The following is a 17,628-nucleotide window of genomic DNA, read 5'->3' as shown; positions in this document are numbered from 1 at the left end:
ATTGGTATGCCCATTAACCCGGTGATCTCTCGCTTGCAGTACGGCCAGACCTATGACGAGCGCATGAGGATTGGCGGCTATGCCTACCCCACGCCCGGTGTGAACTTCAGCGACCGCGCTGACTCACCCTTCAGTGGGGATGCTAATCAGTATGCCAATCACAACTACGGCCCGATATCCAGCACCACCGATCGAAGCGCTGGCAACGATGGCCGATACGCGGACGCTCCCTACTCCTCGCCAGGAAATAGAAACTTTAACCCAAACCCCAACTCCAATGATCAGTACAACTATCATAACAATCCCAATGTGGAGTTCGTGAACAATCGCAATCGTTTCGAGAACCCATTCCTGTCCAATCAGGATCGCTTCAACCTCAATCAGGGTTACCAGGAGCGTCAGCGCTACCAGCAGGATCGTCGCTACCAGCAGGAGCTCGAGAAGCTGCGCAACCTCTTGGTGGAGACCGATCAGAAGGGCTCCCTGGAGTGCACGGCAAACGTGGCGGCCCAGTGGAATTTCGAGACAAACGTAAACGATTTTACACAAACGGAAGCGGTGAGTGAAAAGCAAAAACATATCTCGTACTCTTACCCGTAATAATAGTCGAATGGCACGCGATCTTCATGGTTGTTGTGGTGGTGGTGCACCTTTTTCCCATGTGGCTCGCAGTTTTTTTTACATGCCAAAGATACACACACACAGCAAAGACAGAAAAGTCGCGTTCTGAAGGTCGCCTTGCCTTGTCAGATTCCCAGGCAGACATGCCAATGTCAAAGAGTTGTACTCGTAGTCTGAGAGTTTTTTGCAAGCGTAAACAGTTTTACGAGAATTTACTAAGCGGTGCTGGAGGGGCCCTTATGCATTATTTTTATGAAGAGAGTCTTCTTTCAAGTGATGTCTAATCCTTAATTCATTCTCCAAATTAACCAGCTCAATGCTCAACAACGCTATGTGGAATTCCAGCGTATCACGGCAGAGCAGTCGAAGCGCATCAACAAGGACCTCATCTTTGATCGTCGCCTCTACAGGCAATTGATGCTGCAGTCTGAAGTTGGGCCCAACGCTCTACCCTTGGATGTTTTGGATAGGGTGAGATCTGCACGCATTTATCCAACGATTGACATTTTTTTAAGCTCTTGTTTCCATAGTACAATCGGCTGTTGAATGAAATGCTCTTTCTGTACAACAGCGCCAGTGTTTGCGCCTATCAGCAGCCGTTTCAGTGCGATCTGCACTATATACCGCACCTCAAGGACATCATGGCCAAGAGCAGGGACTGGGATGAGCTACAGCACACGTGGGTGGAGTATCACCGAAAAGCAGGACGCGGCATGCGCGACGACTACGAGCAGCTCATTGACGTAATGCAGGAGGTGGCCTATGTGAATAGTGAGCTTGAAATTTACACTCTCCTAGTCTCCCACTTATAGATCTTCCTTTGTAGATGTAACCAATGGTGGCGAGTACTGGTATCTGGCCTACGAGTCGGGGAACTTTCGCCAGGACATGGACATTGTGTGGGAGCAAATCCGACCGCTGTATGAGGCTCTGCACGCGTATGTGCGAAGGAAGCTCAGGGATTACTATGGACCGGATCGCATTAACCGCATAGCGCCCATTCCGTCTCACATTCTGGGCAACATGTTTGGGCAGTCGTGGTCGAATGTCCTCGACATACTCATACCGTATCCAGGACGCAAGCTAATTGATGTCACACCCCGCATGGTGGAGCAGGGATACACCCCGCAGCTGATGTTCCAGCTGGCCGAGGAGTTCTTCACCTCCATCAACATGTCCGCCGTTGGTCCGGAGTTCTATCAGAACTCTGTGCTGGAGCAGCCGCTGGACAGAAGAGTGCTCTGTGAACCCTCGGCCTGGGATTTCTGCAATCGTCACGATTTCCGTGTCAAAATCTGCACCGACATCAACCAGCGTAGTCTGATCAGCGTGCACCACGAGATGGCCCACATTCAGTACTTCCTTCAGTACCGCCATCTGCCCAAGATCTTCCGGAACGGCGCCAATCCGGCCTTCCATCAGGCTGTGGGCGATGCCATTGGGCTGTCCGTGTCCACGCCAAAGCACTTGCAGACATTGGGCCTGCTCCAACGATCCCTGGATGAGTCTAGCTACGACATCAACTACCTCTTTACCATGGCAATAGATAAGGTAAGACGACAGATGATCCTGTTTGAACTGCAATATGATGATGAAATGATTTTCTAGGTGGCCTTTCTACCCTTTGCTTTGTCCTTGGATAACTGGCGCTACGACATCTTCAGCGGGAATGCGAACAAGCGAACGATGAACTGCCACTACTGGAACATGCGGTGAGTGTGTGAAGCAACTTGGAAAGTATCCCACATTTATATGAATTTTCTCCCCACTCTCAGTGAAAAGTATTCGGGCATCAAGCCACCTGTTTTACGCTCAGAGAAGGACTTTGACTTGGGTGCCAAATACCACATACCGGCAAATATTCCATACATCAAGTAAGTGCTGAAAGAGTTCTTTGCATTTCGCTAACCATACCAAACCCTGACTGGCATAATTATTTGGCAAACATTTCTCTTATTTAATCATTTGCCACATAACCAGGGCAATTAAGACCCGACTGTGGCATGTTATTAATTTTTGCTATTTGCTGATTACAATTCACACACGATTGCAAACATTTTCCGTCAAATTGCCGGCTATTACGCTCTGCGATTGCTGCGATCGTCGAACCGGCCATGGAGTTGGCCCACTAACGTCACATAATGACCAGCAGCTCAAGCTCACTCATACTCATACGTGTGTGTGTGTGTGGAAAAAGAAAATGAAACTAAAGCTGAAAACTCACATGTCTGCAATGTTTCCCGCATTCACTTTCCACTTGGCTGCTGCCGCCGACCCAAGCGGGACTCAGCCGGGTTTCGGCTGGCCGTCATTTGAATAGACCAAGACGAAAGACTATTGCGAAAATCTAGACAAAACACGATATGTCCATCAACTGTGCAGGTCTGTGCCTGGGTGCCGAGTGCTGAGTGCCCAAATGCCGCTCCATTTGACCCATTCAAACTATAAATGTCTCGAATGCAATCTGCAAGTGGCGCTGTCAATGGTTGTTTGTTAATTTGAATTTGTTTAAAGCTATGGCTCTTGGGATGCTGTCCGAGAGATATAATAGATACATATATGCATGTTACAGTGTTTAAGGTTTACATTTTGCGCTGTGGCTTTGACATTATTGCGGTTCCTTCAAAACTGTTTTCCATTGGTTTTTTGTTCTCCCATGACGATGATATTGGCCTCAGAACTCATTCGGAATGCCACTCAGATATCCGTTTTAAATCTGCACTCTATTTAAAGTGAAGTTTAATTAACTGACAGTCTAGTTCTCTACCACAGCCATTAGACAGATTTTTATTGCAGCCATTCTTCTGACACTTCTGTGCACGGGGTACCAGGCGGTAACGGGACGGTACGAAGGATTACGGCAACAGTTCAGTCATTGTGTGTTGGCGATTACTTATTGCATAATCAATAAACTGCAAACGCTACGGTTACATAAACAAAAGCTACCAGAAACAACTGGCCGCGGCGAAAGAGTTCGCCTCAATATGGTAATAAAAGCGGAGCAGTGCCATGGCTCTCGACTAGATGGTTTTTCCTTTACTTCTGCATGTTGCTCCAGCTGGTCGAGGCGGTTCAAATGCTCAAATATCGGTTAGCAGCACATGTCCTACAAACCGACTGTGCAAAAACGTGATAAATTCATGTTCCACTTTATTTAGCCCACTCTGCAAAACTGCAGCGGCTTCAATGAAGCCGAAAATGCAAATTGAAACCCAATCTCTGTGGTCTGTGGTCGATGCAACAAGCCGGGTCGGTCATAGGCAGTAAAACCGCACTAAAAAAAGAGCATACCCATACAAATACATACGTATATTCGAGCAGTGGTGCATTAAAGCTCGAGCAAAAGCAAAACAGCACACTGCTGGTGCTAATAAAAAGTAATGCCCACACCGCAGAGTAAACGCTAGGAAATGGATGGTCGAAGCCACAGCCAAAGTCGACTAACTCTGGCCATTGGCTGTGGCTGTGGCTGTGGGTATGAAAAGCGAAATGATACGTACGAGTTTGGTGTGGAAAATGTAATAAACATGTTTAACTGTCTCTCTGGTACCTCCTTCACTACTACTCCTGCCTCCTGCCTCCTGGCTGGCTGGCTGCCTGTCTGTCGGTGGGCGAGACACTTTGAATATGCAATTATGGATGCAAGGCGATGTTTACCTCATTTGGAAATTAGATAAGACATTTATGGGCAATGAATGGGTGAACGACTTGATTTTGGCTCTTCGTCTGCCATGCTTGGTTGCTTGTGGGCCAGTGAAGTGGATTTGCTAAATGTGTGTGGGACTAGAAAGTGAATTATGCCTCCCAACCCAAACAATTATCAGGGATAGGATAAAACTGTGTATCCCAGTTTAATTTATGCAACTCTAATTGTTCCATCGGTTATGAGTACCAGTACAGGGCAAAGATTTTATGACTAGACATGGTTTAATTGTGTTCACTGGGGATGTTAGATAGTTGGGCTATGCAGTTAGTCCGGGATATATTAAAACGAGAGCAGGAGTACAGAGATTGTTAGAAATTCCGAGGAAAGTATTTGTCAATTTTGAACTTTTATTATATGGTTGCTTTATGTATTTATGTTTCAACTCAATGTTTTGCACATATTAACAAAACAAACTTCAAGTATTTGAAGCATTTTTACCGCACTCGAAATGACTGACAATTAATGAATGTGAATTGATAATTATCAAGAAACTTACTGAAATTCGGAATAGAAAGTAAACTCTACTCTTGGGTGGTTCCTCTCAAACCTTAACCACTGCTGTCATGTGCTTGTATGTATATGTTTGATTGGGGTAAAAATTCGATTTGTTGGTTTGCTAATGCAAGTAAGAAAATAATTAGATAAAAAATCGATTCGTTTTTAACACTTGGTTTTATCGTTTTATTGTGTAACGTTCATCAGCTTCATTTAGTATGAGAATTTTTGTTTGTTTTTACAGAGACAAAATAATATTTGGTAAATTAAGTACTTTTTATAAATCCGTTTCGTTTGCTTTTCACAACAAGCAAAATTACATCTATGTATGTACGTTTATATATGTATGTATTACAAGCTAGGTAGCGAAAATATTTAAAAACACTAATACAATACGTTCATTTAAAAACTGACTTAAATAGGCGCTTGCTGTTGGCAGGCGTCTCCTTATCGAACTACAAACTTAACGCTAGCAGAAGTCTTATCACACGCTTACAACGCTGGGACGCTGCACACAACTGAATGATCGCTGATCGCTGATCGTTTATGATCGTAGATGATCGCTTGGAACCGGGTGCACGAGTCGTGGGACCAGAGCAGAGCAGAAGAAGGAGGAGCCGCGGCTGGAGGACAAAACAGCAGCAGCAACCACATCAAGATGCACCCAAGGTGGTCAGTCCGATCCAACAATCCACAGCACCAGCACAACATCCATTGGATCCTGGAGAGAGAGATCCCCGCGAGATCCAAGTGTCTGTGTCTGTCTGACTGTGTCTTGGGGAGGGAGTGGGGTTCTAATTGTTCTTGTTCTCGATTTCGATTTCGATTTCGATTTCGTTCTCGTTGTGTGGGCTGTGCGGCCCAAATGTGTCGCTTAGAGGTTCTATAACTAAAGTTCGTTTTAACAATTCTCTCGTACATTTCTCACGGGTATTTTCGTCAACGTTTGGATGGATTTCCTTTCTCGTGTTTCTGTGTGGTATGTTTATGGCTTAGGGCTAGAAGAGGGTTCGGTCTGTTAAACCACTAACTAAGTTCGTCTTTTCTTGTCTAATTTTCTCTGAATCTCAATCATCGTTTATCACGTTCTTCATAGCAAGTATTCGTATTAATCAGTTGATCATTGGAATGGGAATTATATGGAATGGATGGTACGGTATGGGTAGTGTTTCGTATCGTTTTTGGAAAGGGACTGGACTTGGAATGTCGGTTGGAAGTTTGGAAGTTTGGAAATGTTTCGACTGCTATTCCATTCATTACCGGAGCGCTTGCGCTTTTCAATGCTGCAAAAGAGAGATAGAGATAGAAAGAAAGAGTTCATTTCACCAATTTAGTAACCGTGATATGAAGAATAGTCATGATAAGAAAAATCATGCTCCACCTCGTGCTCATGCTCCTCGATGGGATGTGAGTGTGATGAATGGTGATAGATGGGGGCGTGATGGTGATCCTCCTCGATGTGCTTGTGGTGGAACTCGGGCTCCTTGTAGCTGATGTGCTTCTCATGGTACTCGGGCACGTGCTGCTCGATATGAACATGGACGGGCTTCTCCACGGGAATCTTCACTGGGTACGGAACCTCCTTCTCGTGCTTAACGGGCACCTCCTTGATCACTGGGTAGGGGGCGGGCACATGAACCTTGACCTCATAGGGCACTGGCTTCTCGACATGCACTGGCACTGGACGATCATAGGGCACATGGACGGGTACTGGCACCTTCTTGATCACTGGCACGGCCACTGGCTTGTCCACATAATGGGGCACTGGCTTGTCAATGTAGTGGGGCACTGGCTTATCGACGGGCACTTTCACTGGATAGTGGACAACCTTCTCGACGGGATACGGTTTGTCGACATGCACGTGCTTCTCCACATTGTAGTGAACAATCTTCTCAACGGGGTAGGGCGCTGGCACATGGACCTTAACGGGCACATGAACCTTCTTCTCGACTGGGTAAGGTGCTGGCACATGAACCTACAAGAATATCGATATCGTTCGCTTAGATGTTCAACTCTAGTTGGGTGCATTTTTCGCTAAGGTTTACCTTTACGGGCACAGGGCGATCATAGGGCACATGGACGGCGTAGTGAACCTTCTTCTCAACTGGATATGGCGCTGGAACTTCATAGGGCACCTTCACGATCTCCTTGACTTCGTAGGGTATGTGCTTGATCACTGGATAGGGCTTAGGAACCTTGACCTTAACGGGCACATGGATGTGCTTCTCCACGGGAACATGCACAATCTTCTCAATTGGAATGGGCACTGGCACCTTCTTGATCACCGTCAGTGTCTTCTCCTCATGGACGGGGAAGTGTGGCACATGATGGTGATGATGATGGTAGTCCTCGTAGTGATGCAGACCGCGCTTGGACTTTGTGGTGTCTTCGCTGGCAGCAGCCTCGGCTGGCTTGGCCTCAGGCTCGGCCTTTTTCTCCTCGGCAGCAGTGCTCTTCTCGCCCTCAGCGTTGGCGTAGCTGGTGCCCAGCAGAAGGACCAAAGCCAGCGTTGTCGCTGTACACTGTAGAATTAAGGAGTGCCGTTAAAGATTAAGCCTTGAAAGGGTTTTTCCTTTGGATAATATCACTGAACTATTCACTTTCTTATAGGTCACCACCGATTGAGTTCTGTTTCACTGACCGATTTGAATGGATTTTTTTGAGTCCTTTTCACCACTATTGCACAGTGCACTTTGATTCTCGTTTGGAAATACATACCATCAACTTCATGTTTGCCAAGTTGTATCCTTTGATGGTGGGAATGGAAAACCGTATTCCCTGATTGTGATTCGATCGCGAGTTGCCCCGAACGTTGGAAGGGGTCGTCGGTTTAAAGGGCGAGAACTGATCCCGTCTGCCGCACGATCAATTTGGAATCGGTATCGAGGAGGATCTATGATATATTGGTTTCGACTCTACACGCTCCGTACCACTGTAAACTGTTGAACGGTTAACGGGTTAATGATGCCAACTGCAGCGCCTGCGCGCACTTTTATAGTTAAATTCGGAGCCAGCCAGTGAATGAATGCACGAAGCGAATGCGCGACCACCAAGCCGAAGAGTAGACAACAACAAGCACAGGTACAAAAAACACACACACATCACAGCCCCTCTAAACAACAGTAATAATAATCGCAATAGCCCAAAACACATGCGGTGTGGTGACTGGTGAATGGTGGCTTTGTGTGGCTGTGTGGTTGTCTGCCTCGTTGGATCTTGGAGGCGCGAAGTCGAGGCAGCCAAGCGCCAAATGCAGCGCCAACTCCGGCTCGAAAAAATCAAAAATAAGATTGCAATGTGAGGGGTTGATCGAGGAACGAGGAGCGGGGTCTTTGATGAGGCAGTGGTACGGTGCAGACGAGGGTCTATAGATGCGTGCCATTTTGCTGTTTAATTCGACTACCGTCAGCTGCCGTTTCTTCTCGGTGCTGCCTTTTTGCTGGAAGTCAATGCACGTAAAAAGCTTGAGAAACCACAATGGCAGCACCACAATTTCTTGCTGGTAATTGAATAATACCCAAGTGGATGCACCGCCTTCGAGGCACCTTCAAGCCGCCTTCTGGTGATGAGCCATGCGGCTTCATTTCAATGTTGTTTTTATGTTAATCAGAGATGATTATGTGCTTGTTACTTGTGGTCTTTTACGGCTTTTCACTGCCTGCAGATGGTTCTTCGATTGTCCGATAAAAAGTGTTGGCAATGTGTTGGTCAGAGGTGTGGCTTATGGATTATTAATCTTTGGGGTGTTCTTTAGGGAATTATATATATTTCTATAATATTAATAATAGATAGATTAATTGTTGTATAAATGTTTAGTTTTTTGAAACTTGTTGAATAATTCTAGTTAATCTATTAAAAACTTAAAAACAAATCCGGGAGCTGCCTTTCCCTTCTCGACAGTATTGTACCTCTTATTCCGCTTCCTTATCTTTTTTTTAATTTTGTCTCTTTTTCCTCTTGCTCAAATGACCATTGCAAGCCTCTGACTGTCTTTTAGCATCCTTTTACTTTTTTAATCCCGAATAATGCCCACTCCCAACACTGGCCACCGGACCAGTTTCCGCAGGTGCTGGCATGGGAGGGGAGACAGTCAAGCGGGAGAGTGTGTCAGTCGGTCATTTGGTTGTGTCATTGCTCCAGTTGGGAGTGGGTCCGCCGACGGTCGTCAACCATAACCTAAGACAAGGCGGGTCCATTTCTTAACGTGTTTCGATTCCATTTCATTTCTGTTGCTGAGTAATTGACACCACCACGGTCCGGTCCCCCAGGTTGGGTCTGGTCTTACTCCGATTGCCTTCCTCGTTATTATGTCAATGGGTCTTCAGTCAGCTGCGGCATGGCACACATATGGAGTACGTATAGAGAGAGATAGATACATATGTAGATATGTACTAGTATATTTGTGAGTGAGAGCACCAGCCAAGACTTGTTACGATGGCGAATATTTTCTCGCTTTCGTTGCATGCATGCAACTTTCGATTTCGTTTCTATTCGCGTTTGTTGCATGTCTTGACCACATCGCTCGATTCACATTTCCCCAGTCCAGCCAGAAATAGATGGACGAAAGAAAGACTGAGAAGCAAAGAGAGAGAGAGAGAGAGAGAGAGAGAGAGGGAGAGCGTGAGCAGCGAGTGTTGGAAGCTGCCGTGAGATGCTCCAGCTGTTGATGATTATGTCATATGCTTGGCGGGAGGGATGGTTTGGTATGGTTTGTTGACTACTGCTTGGGAGATGATTTCCACTACATTGTCTAGCCGCATCATAATCAGTTGTAGTGCAATTACTTCCTTGATTTAATTACCATATGTATATGGCAATATACCATATATTTATGTGTGTGTACATTCGAAAATCATCTCTCGATTGAGGGCTGTCTTCTTCAATAGCGATAATCAGGCTGCAGCTCATTTTGTTACATTGTCTGCAGCCTGACCTTGCCGCATTTGGCGATAAACTAAGCTTTACATAAACACAAAGATCTAAATACATCTTCTGTTGTAGACAATTGGTGCCGCTTTATGCGTGAACAAAAGTGTCAAAGTTGAACCAGCTGTCGATTGATCATCATGATGATTCCGATTTGCATTTTTCTTTTGAGGCTCGCTGCCTGATTTGGGTAACAATTTATTGTCTCCGCTCCGCGCGGGCATTCCATTCCATTCCATTCCGTTCCCTTTTTGCGTCGCCCAGCCCAGTGCTTTGATGTTTATGTCTCAAATCTTGGACGAGTTCCAACAATTTATGTGCAGAGCTGTTACCCATGTAGGAAAAACTGACAGTTATGACATTTTATGTGCCATTTACAAAAATATCTTCCATTTTTTTTTGCCGCCTTTACACCGCTGCAAGGTTGTTGCTGCTGTATAACTGTTTTCGGGCATCGGCTGTTTAACCGTTTCACATTTTGTTTACCATTTAGAGGGGGCACCACAGAGTTCATTGCATTACTGGTCAAGGTCGCTGCTGATTTGGCTCTTTTACCAGCTGTCTGAAAAGTGGCCCAAACACAGCAAAAGTTACGAATGTAAAAAGCTAATTGCATTGTGAGGTGTGAGGAAAAAGACCAACATGTAGGCTGAAAGTTTTCCGTTTAGTCAAATGCAACGGAAGGAAACGTTGGCAGAGTACTGGAAAATGGAATGCACAAAAAGATTTCGTGGTATCTCTTTATGTATGCAGATAAATCCATAGATGAATCAAAACAGAAAGTGAATCTCCTTGGCACGAGTATTGCATGTAATTGAAAGGGAAACCCCTCAAGTCAATGCCAAATCTTGGCTGACGAACCGATATGTTCATTAGGGAAACACAACCCAACTCACTGTCGGAACTCTTAACTATCCACATGATCTGCCGACAAACTGAAAGACCCTTTCAATGATCTCTTATTCGTGTAAAATGCAATGCAATAAAAGTGGGGAGTGCGATCAGCTCTACCTTTCAGCTCTCCACACTGATCGCAGCAATTAGAGGCCAATCCGCGTTTACGGTCTAAGCTGTGCATCTTTTGGATGATAAGCAAAAAAAAAAATAATCAGAAAATCACGAAGAAACGAGGTCAATGGCAAAAGCATTTGAACTCTTTGCTGGCTTCTTTGTGGTTTGTTGGCTTATGGCACATTTTTAGAGTGGAAATTGTTTAGGGCGTTCATTATCTGAAAAGTCAAGTCGCGATTTGGTTATATTGTCACGCGCCGCTGAGCTCTCCAGCTGCGCTCAATTGAGTCGAAGAAAAATAACAAACAAAAATATATATTACATATTTCCATATAATATATATCGGGATATGTTTTGAGAGGCAATTTATCAGGTTTACGACTAAAAGTCTCTTTTTCGACGGGGATCAAGCTAAACTGATTAATAAGGAAGTCAAAACGAACCTGAGCCTTCAACCCACCTGCTAGCTTATGCAGATTTTCTGCCAGAGAGCCAGAAAAACCAGTCAAAGGAAAACTATTTATTAGCGTAATAATTCCGCCTTTGGCCAGTTTTCAAGCTGCACAGCTGTGAGGGGCGTGATCAGGTTTATACACCGAAAGACTTAGTTGACCCATTGACTTAGTCAAAAATATTGCACAGCCCGCACAAGTGTTTTTGAAATATTATGAGGAAAATCCGCGCTGGCTGTCGCCACTTTTGCAACGGAAATTATTTTAAATATAGACTTCACTTTCGGTTTCGCTTTGGTCTTCTACAATCCGTCTTTGTTTTTCTGTCTGTCCATAATTACAACAACACCCAAAGCCAAAATAAAGTTGGCAATCTAATGCCAGCCCCTTGTTATTTGTTATTGTTGGTGCAAATTGCGTAAATTCTGTAACTAAAATTATGCTTTAGCGTGGCCCATGGTGCTACTAGTATGAGTATAGTGGGTAGCCACTCGCACTCGTCCAAGTAGTTTATAACTTGCTGCCATTATCGCTTTACATTCGTAAAATCTAATTTATAAAGCTCTTTGCTTTGCTGCCTTCTGAGTCGAACTGAGCTGAAGTTGTGTATGAAAGTTGTGTTGCACAAATACGAGCACAGCAGCTAATACATTTCGAGGAAAACTACACAACAGTCAACAAATTAATCTTCAAATAAATGATCGATTCATGCAGCAGTAAAAGGCAAGATTTTATGATGAACTTCATTCTTTACATAAAATATTTACATATGCATGTATTTATGTGCATTTAATTGGTTTAGTTTTATAGTATAACTACATAAATGGCTTATAAAATGTATGTGGATTTATAGCTAAATTTCTAATTTATGACACACATTAAATCTTTTAAATCTACTTTCGTGCATCTCGCTCAGTTCATAAAAACAATATAGAGCGTAGCTTCAATAGGCAGCCGAATTGTTGCTTAAAAATAAAAAATTGAGTAATTTTTCTGGCATATGTATGTAACTGCAAAAGCAAACGTTAATACCAGTCAAATGGCAAAATTAAATTTAGAATTAGCGAAAGTTGGCAAACAAATTACACTTTTTCGCTTCGAACCAAACCAGCTTATTTGATAGTTTTTTGGCTTTAAAAATGTTTTGTGTTGGAAAATGCTTGAGGCGTAAATATAAAGTTTAACAATATAAATGGACTTTAATCATTTTTCAATTCCTTTTCGAGCATGACTTTATGTCGAATAAGTGAAAGAAAATAAGAGAGAAAAAATAGTTACACAGGATAATGGAATAATAATACAAAAACAAGTGAAATCTGTGCGTTCAATGCTGACTAGTGAGTGTAATTAAATCCAATATAGTAGGTAGTAGGGTGTGGGGTAAATCAAAGTAGTTTTAGAGGACTGCTGCCTTACTCCTATCAAAGTAATGGCCGTGTTTACTAAAGATTACAGGAAAAACATTCAAGAAACGTGGATACTTATGTACATCTTGCATAAGATTTTCATTTCGGTTTAAAACCTTATCCAAGTGCATCCTGTTCACAAATGTCACTTAAAACGCTTCTGCGTCTCCGTTTTTTACTTTACCGACTGCAATTGTTGCAAGTCTCACCTGTCCTCCCATATTTGGCATAGTTTATAAATACTCGTATACGTATTCTCTGTGATAAATGTTAAAAAATTATCCAGACATTTTTCTATTTATGTGCCATTCGCTATCGCTCTGCTGGTTGCTTATTTCGCTTTTTTGTCGAAATGTGGCAACGTACATTTTTGAGTTTGGAAAATTTCTTTGCAACCGAAATGTTGCGGCGAAAGAAATTGCAAGTCAATTACCATTAGACGGTTTGCATGGCGCCATGACGCAATCGCCACATGTGGCAGCGGTTGTGGCAGCAAAGAAACGTGCCAACAAATACAACAACAGTTACATATACGTGTGTATGTAGATTTGTATGTATATTCATACATTCAGCAAAGCCGACGACGTCATCACCATATCGCTAATTGATTGCGTCTGCTGCGGCTGTTGTGCCTGTTGTTTTTTGTTGCTTTTGTTGCATTCACTTTGCTGGTTTTTGGGTCGCGCCATTCTCCATTGCCACATGCCACACACAAGTATCGACGTTGAGCACTTGCGTAGACTCGCGGGTTAGGACAAGATCAATGTTGCTGATGTTGGTCAATTCGGGCAAGCAGGTTCTCCCGAAACGAAAGACTCAGACAACGAACTTGAAATGCGTGCGCGCTCCTTCTGGGCTGTTTGTCATTGAAATTGATTGAACTGAAAAATGGTGCTGGCAACCAAAGACAGGACTCTCCTCCCCTTTATTTAAGATAACTTTTGCATAATTTCCCGGACTCGTTTTACCTTTAATTTTAAGCAAAGGTCTTTTCTGGTCTTAAGTGGTTGAAAGATGTTGTGCGAAATCGCAGATAAGAGAGTGGAGATTGAACTGTGGAGATTCCTACGAGCTTAAGTTTTATCTCTGAATTTTTTTAACCACGGATCTTTGGAGGGTCTTCTCAGTCAGAGTGCTTTTCATTCTTGTCAGCTACTTCGTTTTCAGTATGGCCATCAGTTGGCTATCAGGCTATCACCCCATATCTGGAAAGCTAACAATTTTGTCAGATATAAGACCGTATATTGATAGTCCGCGGTATGCGGCATCTTTTGTGCTTGTGCCTGCACATCGAAGTACTGTAAACCATTTGTTTATCATTGAAATTAATCGCTCAGAGTTCCCATAGTTTCATCAAGCTAAGTTTACCATGCTAAAGACTCTCGTCAAAATTACCAGTGTGAATGAAACCGCCTGAAGCACATTCAAAAATTAATTGATAAAATAAACTAATCGAATAACACATATAACATATAGGTGGTTAGAAATATTTCAGTTTGGCCGATTCTTTTTCAACTAATAAACTATTATAAGAAGCCAAATAACTCTCTTCATGTAGACTGCAAGTAAGTGGAAGCACAATGTGTTTTTGCCAGATTGCCTCAATCCACTGCCTCTGTTTTATCAACTCACTGAGAATATGCTGCCTATCATCATTCATAAGCGAATTTCACAATTGTGAAACACGCTGATGGGACTTGAGTTGAATTTTACTTGATAAGAGCTGGAGCTGTACATTTGTATGTGTATTAATGAGTAATTTTAAGAAATATTTTTCGTTTTATATTTTTTCGGACAATTTTAATAGTTGTATACATAAAATCCTTTTATATTCTATACGTTTATGCACATTCTACATATGTATGTACTTGTCTTGGCAGACTATATAAGAGATCTGTGCACTTCGGCATCGTATTTTACCTGCTGGTTGTCATGTTTTACGCGAAACATTTTTTGCTTACGCTTGTAGCATACAAGGGATAGAGCTAACAGAAGGATAAGAATGGCACATCCCACATATACAGCATACTCCATACAACTAAAATCCGCAGATTTTTCGATAAGGGCTTCCTCTGTAGTTGTACTTGAATGCAACTCGGTTGAGGAGGTTTCCTCTTTCCATGAGGTGCTCCATGAAGTGGAGTCCGTTGCGTCTGTAGTATCCAAGTCCGTTGTCGAGGTCGTTCTGGGTGTTTTTGTGGGTGTGGTTGTCAGCAGGGGTTGACATAGTCCATCGCCGTCACGGGATATTATGTATCCAGGACAACATAATTCTCGCATTTCCGTTTTGGTTTTGGTCTGAGAATATTTGTGAATATATTTAAATCACAACCGTGAGTGTCACAAGATTTACCACATTTTTTCGACTCCCATTGATGTCCATTTTCTTGAAGTAGTCGGCGAATGGTCCATATTCATTCAGTGGAGTAAAAACCTCTTCGAAGTAAGTGACTTCAACGGGAAAACTACATAAATGCGGATCTCGATTGGCCCTTATCAGCTTGTATGTCGAAATGCTTAGCAAAAATATGAACAGAAACTTGAACATTTTTATGTATTATTGTCCGCACGGCAAAGGGTTATAATTTCAACTAAATTGCAATATCAAAGGCATATTCTACTCTCGAGTTCAGATAAGAAGAAAGCTTCTGTAGAATATTTTTCCTCTGGGGCACACAATAGCAATCATTCATGCCCATATGGTTCCTCGATACCTCGCGTTTATTTTGCAAAGTGGCAGCTTAAGCCGAGCTTTCTTAATGTTAGTTGGGAGCTGTTGCCTAGTTTAGGGCATGATACCTTATTCAATATTTCTAAAGTGATCCAAGATTAAGCTTGTACATTTTGTATTCACTGTAGACCGCGGAAAGCTTAGCTCTGCTTTAAACTTTGTGCTTATGAAGCATGCAAAGCTTTAACTATGGATATTGTCTGACAGCTTTCGTTTAGATGTGCACATGAAAATATTCGCAGTAGAGACAAATCAATACAAACAATACAAGAAATTGTATAGTAAAATAGCTGCTTTGATGTTGGGAAAGACTGTCAAAGGGCTTATGCCTAGAGGGTACACCACGTACAAAAAAAGTGCGCCTTTAAATTGGTGTATAAAATAGTTTCAAAGATACAATTTAAATATTTATACATATACAATTTACATATCTCCTTTCCAAGCATACAAACATGCATGTGTATTTGTGCATAAATATTAAAGAGTGTTGTTTTATTTGGTTAATTAGAGATTTATATCAGCTTTAAGCTCTGGCTTCTTATACATATTTAGTCTTAAGGATCAGACAGTCAGACAAAAATTGATCAGAAAGTAAAATTAACGCACCGAGTGCAAAATCTCTGTTGGAATTCGAACTCTCGGTCAACTATCTCTTGAACCATTTCCAAAATATGGACTTGGCTGGTAATGGCTCGGTCTGCCCCATGCCATTTTTCTCTGTAATTATAAAATTTGTTAGAAATAAAAAATCTACGAATAGATCCACCATTAATCATCACCATTAATAATCGAATATTTTGATTTTTTCCCTTGCCTTCTGCAGCCTGTTCAATAGGATCTCGTTCTTAGGCTTTTCCATTGTCAGCTCCAGGTCGATATGCTGATTGCACTTGATTACAATTGAGCTTAGAAATCTACCGAATAAAGCAAACAAGAATCGATTTCATTCCATGGTTTTAGACGAAAAACTTACGGATGGCTAATTATGGACTGTGATGTAGGCCTCTAGTCCGGATCTGGGTGCATCATTTGGGCTATAAGCTCGTTGAATGCCTTGCTCAGCGTGGACAGATAGGGAACCTTGCCGTCTCTGAGCCAGTGCCACATTTGGCCATTCTTAGGCAAGGGCAAGGGCATGCGGTATGCTACCTCAAACAGGGTGATGCCCTGCAGAAGGACCGTGTCCTGCGCCATGTGCAAGTTCTCACGCGGGAAGCAGCGTGGCAAGGGAAAGAAAATTTTACTGGAATAAGGGGTGTAACAAGACCCCACCGGCTGCCGAAATCCCATTTTAGCTTACGTCTCTAGATCTCGGATTAAAACACAAAATTAAAAGGTTGACGTGCGTTGCCGGTAAATGTGCCAGGGCTGCTTAAAAACAGTAATCGGAATGACAGCTTCTTGTGCGATAGTTATATGCGATATTTAATTGCCCACCAAGGGTGGAATCAGAGCTGCCATGAATGGTTTCCAATTCAACCAAATTAAATTTTAAATATGGGCTACTCACCCAGAACTATGGTGAGCCAATTTGTCTGTACACGAAAGTTTCATATATTCTGCTAATTGCCCAGTATGACCAACGTGGGCAAAGTGCCTGCTCCACGGGTACACTGTTTTGAGTTTGTTTACAAATTAAAATCCGTTAAAAGTTCAAATTTTGTAGGAAAGAAATCGGGAGTGTTTTATTTCTGCAGGGAAAAATCACCGCATTATTTGATTAGTCCGTTCTGGCGGGACAGAAATTCTATAAACATAGCCCAGCCTATGTCTATGGGTATGTGTGTTGGCAAGCAGCTGCCTTTCAAAGATATTAAACATATTAAAAATGCAAATAAATAAATTATAAATTTAACAAATTAAAAATGCAAATTATCATTTATTGTCTGATTTATCTATAATAATTGATTCCTCTTGCGGTTTTTCGATGACTTAAAACTCGTTGAAAAGGACTGTGTTTTTCCTGCCCATTAGACTGTCATTTTGCATAAATTTTATAGTTTCCTTAAGTTTTGTTTGATAGAAAAATATAGGCCAAGTCTAAATCGTTAGAGACGCTAGCAAAATATCATCGAATACCGCAGTTTCCACTTTGTTCACAACGAGAACTGATCTGTGATTTACTGTGATCTTCCTGGTGAACGAAATTGATCAGCGTTGTTGATGCAAGAACTCATGAATCCGATTTTAAGAAATAGTTTGTGTCCTCGTGCCTGATCGATCGATTGTTTACATATCGATGAGAATAAACTCTAATTCCCAAGTTTATAAAAAATTATG

At 42.5% G+C, this 17,628-nt stretch overlaps 3 protein-coding genes and 1 long non-coding RNA gene across 5 annotated transcripts in view; 1 reads left to right on the top strand and 3 right to left on the bottom strand.

Moving 5' to 3' along the window:
* Nucleotides 1-17,628, top strand: part of LOC117583882 (angiotensin-converting enzyme) — a 41,027-nt gene that overhangs the window by 590 nt on the left and 22,809 nt on the right. Inside the window, exons 2-7 of the mRNA XM_034272535.1 lie at nt 40-558; nt 934-1,092; nt 1,152-1,392; nt 1,448-2,172; nt 2,230-2,333; nt 2,397-2,495. Coding sequence (XP_034128426.1) covers nt 40-558; nt 934-1,092; nt 1,152-1,392; nt 1,448-2,172; nt 2,230-2,333; nt 2,397-2,495 — 1,847 coding nt within the window. The remainder of the gene's footprint in view (nt 1-39; nt 559-933; nt 1,093-1,151; nt 1,393-1,447; nt 2,173-2,229; nt 2,334-2,396; nt 2,496-17,628) is intronic.
* Nucleotides 5,073-7,771, bottom strand: LOC117583883 (early nodulin-75). 2 transcript variants are annotated; one of them, XM_034272537.1, is made up of 4 exons: nt 7,541-7,771; nt 6,868-7,344; nt 6,204-6,797; nt 5,073-6,105 (listed from the first exon to the last, which is right to left on the bottom strand). In XM_034272537.1, exons 1-4 carry the CDS (start codon nt 7,550-7,552, stop codon nt 6,100-6,102), a joined length of 1,089 nt encoding a protein of 362 aa, XP_034128428.1. In that variant the 5' UTR covers nt 7,553-7,771; the 3' UTR covers nt 5,073-6,099. The 2 variants fall into 2 exon arrangements, with proteins under 2 accessions (XP_034128428.1, XP_034128427.1); XM_034272536.1 differs by having other exon boundaries at nt 5,073-6,797.
* Nucleotides 14,387-15,246, bottom strand: LOC117583887. The gene is made up of 2 exons (XM_034272542.1): nt 14,971-15,246; nt 14,387-14,915 (listed from the first exon to the last, which is right to left on the bottom strand). Exons 1-2 carry the CDS (start codon nt 15,163-15,165, stop codon nt 14,499-14,501), a joined length of 612 nt encoding a protein of 203 aa, XP_034128433.1. The 5' UTR covers nt 15,166-15,246; the 3' UTR covers nt 14,387-14,498.
* On the bottom strand, nt 16,137-16,510 carry LOC117583888. The gene is made up of 2 exons (XR_004573819.1): nt 16,322-16,510; nt 16,137-16,262 (listed from the first exon to the last, which is right to left on the bottom strand). It is a non-coding gene; the product is annotated as an uncharacterized LOC117583888 (long non-coding RNA).

The sequence above is a fragment of the Drosophila guanche genome, unplaced genomic scaffold (genome assembly GCF_900245975.1).
Source record: "Drosophila guanche unplaced genomic scaffold, DGUA_6, whole genome shotgun sequence".
NCBI lineage: Eukaryota > Metazoa > Arthropoda > Insecta > Diptera > Drosophilidae > Drosophila > Drosophila guanche.
Note: the sequence above shows the minus strand (reverse complement) of the source record. Positions and strands in the feature narration are given on the sequence as shown.